This window comes from Limanda limanda, chromosome 19 (assembly GCF_963576545.1).
Source record: "Limanda limanda chromosome 19, fLimLim1.1, whole genome shotgun sequence".
NCBI lineage: Eukaryota > Metazoa > Chordata > Actinopteri > Pleuronectiformes > Pleuronectidae > Limanda > Limanda limanda.
This window is the reverse complement of record NC_083654.1, coordinates 2,428,117-2,441,079: the sequence shown is the minus strand read 5'-3', so window position 1 is coordinate 2,441,079 and position 12,963 is coordinate 2,428,117. Positions and strand designations below refer to the sequence as shown.

General features: G+C 41.9%; 1 protein-coding gene across 1 annotated transcript in view; it reads left to right on the top strand.

The window, feature by feature from the left end:
• The window catches only part of LOC133026027 (retinoic acid receptor beta-like), a 122,961-nt gene that overhangs the window by 96,966 nt on the left and 13,032 nt on the right, over positions 1-12,963 (top strand). Inside the window, exon 5 of the mRNA XM_061092840.1 lies at positions 8,579-8,755. Within this exon, the coding sequence (XP_060948823.1) occupies positions 8,579-8,755 (177 nt within the window). The remainder of the gene's footprint in view (positions 1-8,578; positions 8,756-12,963) is intronic.

The following is a 12,963-nucleotide window of genomic DNA, read 5'->3' as shown; positions in this document are numbered from 1 at the left end:
TAAATACAAAACCATTTACCATTTACCATTGGTGTGACAAACCTCTCCTTCCCCTGAGGGGCGGCTCTGTGCTCGTCACGACTCAGTGCAAAGGTCAGAGGTTATGCAGGTGGAAAGAAAACCTCTGTAGAGAGAACCAGCTCGTACACGTCACTGCAAACCCGTCGTTGGGTTGAGTTTGGAGATGCTCCGTCACACAAACAGTTGAAGCTGCGGGACCGGCTGACAGCTCTAAATCATGTTGAGCTGGATGCACGTTGATTGACACTGAGGAATGGCGGCATTGTGCAGCGAGTTGACAGCGTTTAATGTATTTGTTTTTAAGTTGACTAACATATAGATTACATTCGGCGGGGAGTGAGCTGTGATTGACAAGGCGCTCCACAAACACTCTTTTGTGGGGAGAGATGGAGCGCAGGAGGGGGTGTATGCTTAATGATGTGGTGGAAATCTCAAGACACCTGTCAATCATTTAAAATGCTGTTTATACCAGGATAAACAAATGTAGTCAGCAGCTATAATGTTCAGTAAAGTCTCCCTCTGCGCCGTGATGAAGATTGTTTCTAAAAATGAACGTCAGAGCGGAGATGGGCGAGACATGGGAAAACAGAGCAGCTGGGCGGCAAGCAGCTGTGGTTCCATTGTACAGTCGCCTTCCACCTCCACAGCTCTGTTTTCCTCCTTTTCAGTCTAAAACACAAAGCTGCTAATCGCTGTAACCCCTCTCTTCTCCACCCTCATCCCATTCAATCTCCCAAAAGACACTTCCTGATTTTACAAAATAATCAGTCGGCATTGAAACAAAATGCAAAGCTGAAAATAGTACGACATGATAGCAGAAATATTGCTCCCTGGTTACGATAGTAACCAGTGTTTGCTGTTTGTTGGAGCGGCAGTCGGCCCCAGATAAAGCTTTAATCTGGATCAGTGGTAATTATGCTTGCTCACAGACTGTGAGAAGTTCCTTATTATTAGTGATTGGATCCTGATGCGCCTTTTGAGTCCTCCTCATTGGAAACAGAAGAGAAGCTCCTGCGCCCCTAGATTAGGTTAAAGCTCCAATTATTGTGGTGAAATATTCAAATCCTAGTCTGCAGTGATTTAGGAGTTCATTGCCGGGTTAGCGGAGATAGCCGGGCAAGTGAGAGGGCTTAGCTCGACAATGAATAATGCTTCATTGACAGTGATGGCGATGACAAACGAGCCTGGCACTTTCAAAGACAAAATAAAACATTAGCGCTCTGCGGGGCCCGAGAGGGCTCCGGGCGGCCTCCGCTGCTGCTGCACAGCACACGGCCCGGGCTGGAGATATCAGCCACTTTACAGTTTGACCGGCGTCGCCATCCGTCACAGGTGCTGGCTGCTTTCACAGCCTTTTCCCTTTCTGCATCTGTACACACAAGTCTGCTGACGTACAGCACAGCGCTCATTTCCTCACAGCCAGCTTATTCTCCTAATGTTGCAACTTCTATGATTTGTTTGAATAAATGACCTTAAATTAAATTAGAATTCCCCGGCAACTTCCTTGTTTCGCTGTATTGAATTATGGGACCGGTGTAATTGACTGGAATTGCGAGGGGGGAGGGGGGGGGGGGGACTGTTGGAAAAAGAAAAACCAACCAAGAATTATCTCACCCTCCTCCCTCCCTTAGCTCCCCTTTTTAGTCCCCTCTCCTTCTTTCTCTCTCCAGCCAGAGGGAAGAGAGCATGATAAGTTGCTTTAATATCGGTCACCTCCAACCCCCCCAAACATATGTGCTTTGTGCAAACACTCTCTCTCTCTCTCTCTCTCTCTCTCTCTCTCTCTCTCTCTCTCTCACACACACATACACACACGGCTTCCTCCGTCCCCATCAAATCAGACGTCAATCAGTGGAATGTGCATCCATAGTGCTGTTGTGTCGACTGCAGCTCGTTATCTGTGATTTAAACACAGAGAAAATGTGCCTCTCACTTAACCCCAGATCATATTTAATGATCTCTCTCTCTGCTGTTCTCTGTCTCCCTTTATCTGCCACTCTCTCTCTCTCTCCTGGGTGGCCACACAATAGATTGTTTGCTAGTGTCCAGCCTGCCACGGTGCTAACTGCCTCACAGTAACAACCTCAGGGGGATTGATGTGCTGTGAAGAGTAGGGGGGGGGGGGGGTGCTCTAGCTGTCTTCACAGTCACTTCAGTGATGCGGTCGGTTCGTGGCCTCTCGCGCTGAAACAGTCCCCGGGGCCGGGCTGAAGCCCTGTTCACACCTGGCTTTAACATCTCAGGCGATGGGATCTGCAGACAGCTCTAACTTCGTCGCTTCACACTTGGTATCAGATTGTGTCTCCATAGATGTCTCCAGTGACCACTTGTTATTGCTTACAGCATTTTTATTCTAAAATACCAAATGCTGTTGGAGAAGGAGAGAGGGAACAAAACACCAAGTGCATGCCGAAGTGTCCTTGGGCAAGATGCTGAACCCCGAATTGCCCCTTATAGAACAACAAAGTGCTGCTAATAGATGCACTGTATGAATGTGTGTGTGTGAATGGGTGAATGTAAAACTGTACAGTAAAGAGCTATGAGTGGTCTTCATCAGACTAGAAAAGCGCTTTATAAATAAAAAAACATTTACAAACAGCTGTTCACCTGTTCATTCAAGGTTTAGTGAAGCTTCACTAAAGCCCCGAACCGGAGAATCAGTTGTTATTGTCATGAATGCCCCCGATGATGTGAACATGCTGTTGTCATGATCGACAGTGTCAGAGTCCTAGCCTCTGCTGCTACAGAGCACTGGTCGACTATTTATTCAAAGATTATTGGTTTTGAATGAATCACTTGTCCAGGTCACATCAAAACTGACACTGCACTTCAGTTGGCCCTTAACAATACACAAGCCAAGAGTAACACAGGTTAGATGCACGGTTCTGCAAATATGCAAACAACAGACAGTGAGAAAGATGGATGTCTGTATGGGCTTTTCGGAAATTTCAGGCGTCATGGACAAAGCCATTTTATGTGGTTTGAGAAACAACTAAATGAGTATGAATGACTTCCTCTCATACAGAGGACGTCTGGTTCTCCATCTCATCCCAGCACACCTTCCATGCAGCACAGAACACGTCCGGATGTGATCTGAGCAAACTGATCTGAATGAATCCTCTATTCACTTGGGTGCATTCACATTTATCCTCTTGTGAACTCACTGAATGCATCGTGGATCTTCTCTTTTTTCGGTTCAGGGGAGTGGGGCTGTAAAACCTGCCTCACCTTCCTATTTTCGGGGATCTTTGGTGGTTTTCAATAACCAAATTTAAACAGACAAATGTTGAATTGAAAAAACTCCTTGAAAGTGCTTCAGTCAAAAGCCCTCAGACCAATGGAAGCGGATGTGTCATTTTTCTGGGTTCCACTGTAGAGTTGTTGTTTCTGAATGCTGCTCCACAGACTTTTCTACCCAGACAAGAAAAAAACACACTGAGCATTTTGGACATAAATGAATTGATTACATAACACCCATAGACTGTATGATAACACCCCGTGAAACTTGACTTTAACATTCTCTCTGTCTGGGTTTTGGTTCTGTTATATAATGCATCATTTTCTTTGACTCCCTTTTTGACAGTTTTATTCATTATTTATGTTGTTCAGACAGTTTCTGACTTTAAAATGACAAAGACAGAAACAGGGAGATTTAACCAAATTAATAGTCAACCATAAAGTGGCATCTTTAGGCAGATCGAATCAGTAAGACTGGCTAAAACACACAGAGCGAGCATATATTCGCTTTGCCCACACTGAGCAGTCTCTCCTGAGCTGAGTTTGGAATTGAAGAGGCTTTCAGTACAGTTGTTTCTGCTGAGTAAACAGCCAAAGTGTCCAAGGAGTTTGTTTGGAGGCGCAAAGCACTCTGTAAAAAAGTATTTTTGCGGTTTTATTAATTAGCTGGAAGTAAAAAGCCTATGCAGCAGTCAAATACAGCTTCTCAGGGCTTTGTTTCTGTCCCTCCTGAGGCCTGTGAATCGCAATGTGAACAATTCCTGCTCATTATATGTGTATGCGTGGCCTGGTCGTGGCAAAAACCTTTTCTGATTCTGACAAGAGAACTTTTTATGGATTTCTGTATTGTTTTTATGAGTTCAAACTCTTCCCCAAAAAGCTGGTTCTTACCATAAAAAGGGGAATCAATAGACTTAACTAATCATGAAACAACATTCGGCTGCCCAAGAAACATTCAGTAGCCAAGTTCCCACTTACTTTTGAACCATTTCAACTGCAGGATTTATTTGTTTAAAAGACTTTACCACAGAATACTTTCTATATTGATGTAAAACTATTTCTTTTTATAGTTCAGACTTTATTAACCATTATTTTACCATTTTATTTAACAAAAAATGTAACAGTCCAAACACTTACAGACTTTAAAAATAAGTTCTTCCAGTTTCTACTTGTTCCAGACGAATAACGGTAATGGCAGGTACACAGTATTAACCCAGTATGCATTTTACAAGGCAAATGAAAAACATTGAGTCTTCAGTACACAGTTTTTCCACCAGGGAGACCTAACAGCTTAAGTTTTACTCTGTAAAACGACATATTTGGAAAATATAAATATTCATGTTTTTTTATTATATGACAAGCGCAAACTTGGACTATTTTGTAAAGTGAGCCTACACACCACTCTGAATTATGTTTGCTTGACCCAGCCGTAAGAATGAGTGTAAAACTCTCATATTCAAACACATGTAGTTTGATCAAATACACAAATGTTATTATAGTCAGATCTACTCCTGCAAAGAGGATAAGGCAGTGACGTTATATTATATTACAATTATTCGTCAGCTGTCGTTCCTTCTCTTTTACCTTTATTACCTGTGAACGTGCTCGGTGGACTAATAATGTTGATAACAGCTGTCACGTGACCGCTTAGCGAGACCGCGGTTGTTACACTTAGCAAAGCCAGATAACAAAAAGATATGTTGAACGTGCTGTGTAGTACAGACGTCCCTTGTCTAACATATATCCAGTACATTGTGTAAAGATCGTCCCTCCTCATTGTGTGAAGTGCTGGTGCGTGTCCCCCCTCTCTGTGAGTGTGTGCCTTGTGTCCTTGCTACATGTGGAGACTCACCCATGGAGAACAGATGGGCTATTCCATGTTAACCATCACAAAACAGAACGGTCATCAGATGCTCCATCCCCACCATCAGCCAGCGCACCACAGCTCTCCTCTGCTACACCCAAGCCATTCCCCAGCAGCTGCTCTCCTCCGTCTGAATCTGTCACATTATCCCCTGCTCCCATGGCCATTTCTTTCCCCTCCCTTTTTAGAACTGTTTGTTGCAGCCCTAATCCACAGTAAACAATAACCAAACCGTTTTTTTCAACCACAGAATCTCCCCTTTGGATGTTTCTACTTTGGATGCTCCCATGTCTCAGAAACACTGGTGATAAAGATGAAGCTAAAAAATAATGGGTAGCATTACTCTGGGATATAAGAGATGCTGTAGGCATGTAGTGAGGGGAGATGCTGACAGTGTTATCTTTGGAATTAAGTCCAATTTCTCCATTGTTTTATGATTTTATTTACAGCAAGGATTTCACTCAAAAATGTGTCTTTATTGGGATAAAACAATCTGTAGAGTTTGAGCCATTGCAGGATAAAGTGCATTTTCAGTTTTTAAAATGAGTGAAAAAAAAAAATTCTACAATACGTGGAAATATTGCCTTGAAACCTTGATACGCTTAGGTGAAACAGCTGGTGTGTCCATGAAAGTAAATGTTGTGCGGATCCAGACTGAGCGATAGTGATGATCGTCACTTGCAAAGGCAACATCTGTATGAACGAAGGCCTCGATAGACCGAGGCTAAACAACAGACCTCCAGTTGTTCTCTGCATTTCAGTCTGTGCTGGTACCATGCACGATGAAAGATATAAAGACGTACACTCAGATTGTAAGACTACAACACAGATCGTAACCTTTCTTATATTAAAACATGAGACACACAGAAATGTCATATATATGTATTTCCATCATTTTTTCCACTGGCTGATATGGTCTTATTTTAATTACATCATCTTGTAATAAACGGTGCCCGAGTAGAAAATTAGCACCACCAGCTGTTTATTTTTGAGGCACCTGACTTATAATATTCACACTAGTTAGAGAATTAATCTTTTGCAGATTGATGTTACTTGTGACCTTATTGATGGCTTTGTTCTAGTGTCTCAGTAAGAGACACAATACCAGAGCTCTGACCTGAAGCAGCTAAATGGGCATTTCTCATTTTACTACTCAGATTTAAAACATAACATGCATGTGTTAGGACCCAGAAATGGTTGCTTTACTCACATGAATTACTCGCATGAATTTCTTATGTAGTACAAGAATATAGCATCATACACATTGCAGCATCTGACAACACATTATATTCATGACAGAAATGGTAAATGGATTTGTATTTATATAGCGCTTTTCTAGTCTGATGATGACCACTCAAAGCGCTTAACGGTACAGTTTCACATTCACCCATTCACACACACATTCATACAGTGCATCTATTCGCAGCACTTTGTTATTCTATGGGAAGAAACAACGTATTGTATACATTAGAGAATCTTTCAACTGAAAGACTGTCTGAAAGACAGAAGTAACCACGCAAGGTTTAGCTAGTGTTTCAACAATGGTAACTTGTGAAAAACACTACGATTCCCCCAGGTATGTGGATGGAATCAGAAATTATCTATTTCGCCTTCAAAATAAGAGCACATTTTAATTTAATGATTCATTATTTTATTTTGTGAATATAACAAGGGTCGGATCCCGATGGTAACCATGCACAAACACTGTAAATTAACATTGTTTAACCATATAAATTAGGTTTAATGGTTATTTTAACAGTTTCACATTACTTTTTCATCACACTTCACCACTTTACCAAGGAATGTACTTTTTAACCCCAGGTTTTAGCATCATTATTGATGATGAAGTTACTATTATTTTAACTTAAAGTGGATTACTTTTAACTTGCCACAGATAAACATAGACAAACACGACCTGAGTGCTTATATCAGGACCCCCTGGGTTCAGGTTAGGATAGCAGAACTCTTATCAGAATCCATTCAACCATTATCTATACAGATTGTCTGGTAAGGATTAGGGGGTCATTCCCAGCTGACATTGGGCGAGAGGAGGGGAAGTGGTGCCAGCATATCACAGGACCAACATACAGAGAAAAATAACCAATCACATTCACACCTACAGAGTCTTCAATTCACTTACACCCAATCTGCATCTGTTTAGACTGTGGCAGGTCACCAATATAAGGCTCCGCAAGAAAATTGAGGTTTCTACCTTCTTTTTGCCCTGTTAAAAGTTTTTTTTTTGTGGTTTTTCCTTACTCTTGTTGATGGTTAAGGGTAGAGGATGTCACACCTTGTTAAAGCCCTATGAGACAAATTGTGATTTGTGAATATGGGCTATACAAATAAAATTTGATTGATTGATTAATTGAGGAGAAGAGCGTTCAAACCCCACACAGAACCTGGCAGTACTAAGAACCTTATTGGTGTGAGGTGACAGTGATAACCACATCGATTGTTAACAGCCATCAGAGCTAATAGATAGACTTCTTGTCATGTTGACCATAGTTGTGCACAATTAATGGTTATTACCAGCAGATCAGGAACTCTCACTTTTTCAATTTTATTGAGCCTTTTACATCCCATCTAACTGGTTGTGTATATATATTATTTCCCCTGTTGAAAGAAATAATGACATAAGTTACAAAAGTAGGATCCAAGTTATAATAAATTGACAGTTTATAAAGTTGCGCAGTGAGTTTTTCTATTCTATTTTCTGAAGCCATTTGTTGTTTTAATCAATGGCCCTAAATAGCAGTTAGGGAACATATTTTCTCTATACCACGGCTTCTCCTCTGCTCTGTCACACTACTCAGCTCACCCACTCTTAACTTCCCTCCCTGTCATCTGTTATTCCTTCTCTTTCTTTCCTCTCTGGTCTCTTACAGCACATTTATTTCCACTTTTTCCTCTTGCCGTATATTGCGATCAGCTATGTCTTTATTGTTCCCTGGCTTTCACCCGTCCTGCTTCCCTCCAGTGTAGGCTCTGGACGGTGTAGCTGTATTAATGGCAGCTCTGGCTTCAAACCGCCCTGTGCTACCTGTCACAGCTCTGTTTCTGCATCCCATCATTGCATAAGCATCCCACTGGCACTGTTATGCTCATTATTGCAAGGCCCGGCCACCCGGCTCGGCTCAGCTCGACGTATTCACAACAACAATCCTGCCAGTGTTTTTGAGAGCTCTGGTCTTATGGAGCCTATTTACTGTAGGTAACTGACACATATGGAGCAGAGTGAAGAGGGTGCACTGAGGAGATCATTAGCAACAGTCTGTGCAATGACGAAAGTAGCTGCCTCTTTGCCTGACGGCTTGTTCTCTGTTTGTGTGTGTGTGTGTGTGTGTGTGTGTGTGTGTGTGTGTGTGTGTGTGTGTGTGTGTGTGTGTGTGTGTGTGTGTGTGTGTGTGTGTGTGTGTGTGTGTGTGTGTGTGTGTGTGTGTGTGTGCCTCACAGAACTCGAGTGCAGACCACCGTGTGAGGCTGGACCTGGGCCTGTGGGACAAATTCAGCGAGCTGGCCACCAAGTGCATTATCAAGATCGTGGAATTTGCCAAACGAGTGCCTGGCTTCACGGGGCTGACCATCGCAGACCAGATCACGCTCCTGAAAGCTGCCTGCCTGGACATTTTGGTGGGTGTCATTCTAATCAAGATAATTAAACTCATCAAAAGTCGTCAAGGTGCCTATACTGGACAAAAAAGTGGCTTTTAAGCAAGTTGTGTTGTTTGAAGTGGTCAAAAAACAGAAGAGGTTGAATGTAGTTAGAAACAGTGTGAATGAAAACCGCAGCATATACTGTGGAAGAGCTGTATGAATGTGTGTGAATATGGTGAATGTGATTTGTACTGTAAAGCACTTTGATGGTCAATAAGACTGTGGTGTATAAATGCAGTCAACATAATTGTTTATGGCGAGTGTCAATTTTCAGATCAACATAAGGAATGAACTGGTTAAATCATCCAGACCCTGGTGACACAAGAATTCTCAGAATTAAGTATTTTATGTTTTTATAACAAAATAAATGATCAGACCGAAAGACAATTAGTCAACACAACTGTAGGTGTTTTTCTTCATAGATCCAAGACTGGGTTCTCCTCAACATTACAGAATCTACTGCAGCGAGTTGTTTCTAACCTTTTATTTTTTTGCAGTGTACACAGGGTTCCAGACACTGTGACTTTTCTACCTTTTCCTCTATATCAGTAATTAAACTCAAGTAGTTTCTCTTTAATAGAGTTGCTGCAAGAAGCAGAGTTTAGATGTTTCTTCAGTACGAGAGTAAACTCTTAAAATATTCAGTAATGATCTAAAAACCTCTCTAGAACTGCTCCCAGCAGTGATATAACACAGTTATATAAACACACCTCTTTACTGAAGAGGGAGTTGTCTGCCTTGGTATATTGTAATATTTATCCTCCTATTCCCTTTCCTGTTCCTCGGTGTGTTGGAATCTATTAATGTGTTTAGAGTCTGTGGTGAGCCTCAGATCTCCGGTGGCTTTAAGCCCGGCTCCCATTAGACCAATCCTCAGATCTTATTGGATGACCTCCTCAGCTGGCCAATGGGAGTCAGGAAGTTCAGATAAATTGATCATGCCAGTCAATTCAGTTCATCATGAGGAGTAGCAGTCTGTAGTGGAGGTTAGATTAGACATGCAGACACATTGCTCAGCCCCTAATCTTTTTTTAGGACGGTTGCCTGTGTTTTTGAATGTGGGGCAGTCACTCCTCGCACTGCATTTCTTAATGATGCTGTTTGCTCTTTATGGAGCACAGACGCAGAGATGTCTGCAGAGTCTGCTGCCTGCCAGCGGGTAAATGTTTGTTATTTAGGGCTTGTGAAGTGGAGCAATGTACTGTAATGAGATGGAAAAAGGCAAAATGTCTGTCTCTCTTCCTCCTCTGTCTCACTCCTGCATGCTTGGCGTGTGCGTGCGTGTGTGCGTGTGAGTGCGTGTGTTTATGGGAGAGTATATTTAGGCTAATATAATTAGGGATAGTTTCATTCTTTTTTCAATCATTGCCACATAATAATTATTCCTGCTATATTATAATCTTAAAATGATAAATACAGGTTGAAGTAAAGCTTTATTTTTAATTAAACTAATAGAACTTAATAGCTAGCTACAAGAGAGGGAGCTAGCTAAAGACAAATCAAAGGACGAGGAACCATAACCATATGGATGTCCCACAACCTAATGTCAATTGTTCTAATTGATGACTTATGATTGATATTAAATGTACATCAGGAGTAAATACTTACTTAAAATGTATGCAGATCGGTCTGAGGTTGAGATTGTATGTTTTATGTGTATTATTAACATTATATCAATATTTCATGTTATCTTGACTACATGGTTATCGCAACACCTCTAGTGCAGTAAAAACGAGCTCATCACAAGTCAGACAGACTCACTCACAGTCATTTGAGCTCTCTCTCTCTCTCTCTCTCTCTCTCTCTCTCTCTCTCTCTCTAACTGTTTCTGAATCTGCTGATCTGCTGACATTCAGTTTAGTTCTGTAGACGGAAACATCTTGTTAATGAGAGAGGTCAGACCGGTTGGATCTGACAGAGAGGCCATGGTAACTCAGATAACCCCTTTTTACTAGAGAGAGTAGTAAAGAGGCTGCAGGGACACAGACTCACCAGCACTGGACAGGTGCAGACTAAAAAAACGCAGCTTGGTCTGATGAACCTGGATTTCTGCTGAGGCTGCAGAATCTGGTGTCAAGAGCATGAATCCAAGGAACCAACCTGCTCTGTATCATCTGACTGCTGGTGGTGGTGTGACGGTGGGAATGTTTTCTTGACAAACTTTGGGTCAGTAATACCAATGAGTCTTCATGTGAATGAGTATTGTTGCAGACCATGTTTGTCCCGTTTGGCCACAGTTTACCATCGTCTAAAGCAAAGGTCTTCAACGTTTTTCAGGCCAAGGACCCCCAAACAGGTGGAGAGATGGAGCAGAGACCCCCTACTATATATATTGCATAAACTTGTGTTTTATATTAAACTGGACCTAGTGCCATGTTCAACATAACTACCCTGATATTGTGCATTCAATACTAAGCTATTCAAATATTACACGGGTTCATATATTCATGTTTTTAATTTAAACATGTGCAAGGTACAGGGTAGCCATGCCACTGCCATTTATAAACATACAGTGGGTACGGAAAGTATTCAGACCCCTTTAAATTGTTCACTCTGTTTCATTGCAGCCATTTGCTAAAATCAAAAAAGTTCATTTTATTTCTCATCAATGTACACTTAGCACCCCATCTTGACAGAAAAAAAAACAGAAATGTAGAAATTTTTGCAAATTTATTAAAAAAGAAAAACTGAAATATCACATGGTCATAAGTATTCAGACCCTTTGCTCAGTATTGAGTAGAAGCACCCTTTTGAGCTAGTACAGCCATGAGTCTTCTTGGGAATGATGCAACAAGTTTTTCACACCTGGATTTGAGGATCCTCTGCCATTCTTCCTTGCAGATCCTCTCATGTTCTGTCAGGTTGGATGGTGAACGTTGGTGGACAGCCATTTTCAGGTCTCTCCAGAGATGCTCAATTGGGTTTAGGTCATGGCTCTGGCTGGGCCAGTCAGGAATGGTCACAGAGTTGTTCCGAAGCCACTCCTTTGTTATTTTAGCTGTGTGCTTAGGGTCCTTGTCTTGTTGAAAGGTGAACCTTCGGCCCAGTCTGAGGTCCAGAGCACTCTGGAAGAGGGTTTCTTCAAGGATATCTCTGTACTTGGCCGTATTCATCTTTCCTTCAATTGCAACCAGTCGTCCTGTCCCTGCAGCTGAAAAATACCCCCATAGCATGATGCTGCCACCACCTTGTTTCACTGTTGGGATTGTATTGGGCAGGTGATGAGCAGTGCCTGGTTTTCTCCACACATACCGCTTAGACTTAACGCCAACAAGCTCAATCTTGGTCTCATCAGACCAGAGAATCTTATTTCTCATAGTCTGGGAGTCCTTCATGTGTTTTTTGGCAAACTCTCTGCGGGCTTTCATATGTCTTGCACTGAGGAGAGGCTTCCGTCGGGTCACTCTGCCATAAAGCCCCGACTGGTGGAGGGCTGCAGTGATAGTTGACTTGTGGAACTTTCTCCCATCTCCCTACTGCATCTCTGGAGCTCAGCCACAGTGATCTTTGTGTTCTTCTTTACCTCTCTCACCAAGGCTCTTCTCCCACGATTGCTCAGTTTGGCTGGACGGCCAGGTCTAGGAAGAGTTCTGGTCGTCCCAAACTTCTTCCATTTAAAGATTATGGAGGCCACTGTGCTCTTAGGAACCTTGAGTGCTGCAGAAATTATTTTGTAACCTTGGCCAGATCTGTGCCCTGCCACAATTCTGTCTCTGAGCTCTTTGGGCAGTTCCTTCGACCTCATGATTCTCATTTGCTCTGACATGCACTGTGAGCTGTAAGGTCTTATATAGACAGGTGTGTGCCTTTCCTAATCGAGTCAAATCAGTTTAATTAAACACAGCTGGACTCCAATGAAGGTGTAGAACCATCTCAAGGAGGATCAGAAGAAATGGACAGCATGTGAGTTAAATATGAGTATCACAGCAAAAGGTCTGAATACTTATGACCATGTGATATTTCAGTTTTTCTTTTTTAATAAATTTGCAAAAATTTCTACATTTCTGTTTTTTTTCTGTCAAGATGAGGTGCTGAGTGTACATTGATGAGAAATAAAATGAACATTTTTGATTTTTGCAAATTGCTGCAATGAAACAAAGAGTGAAATATTTATAAAGGTCTGAATACTTTCCGTACCCACTGTACATCTTGCATACAACACTGAGCTATTAAAGTAATTCACA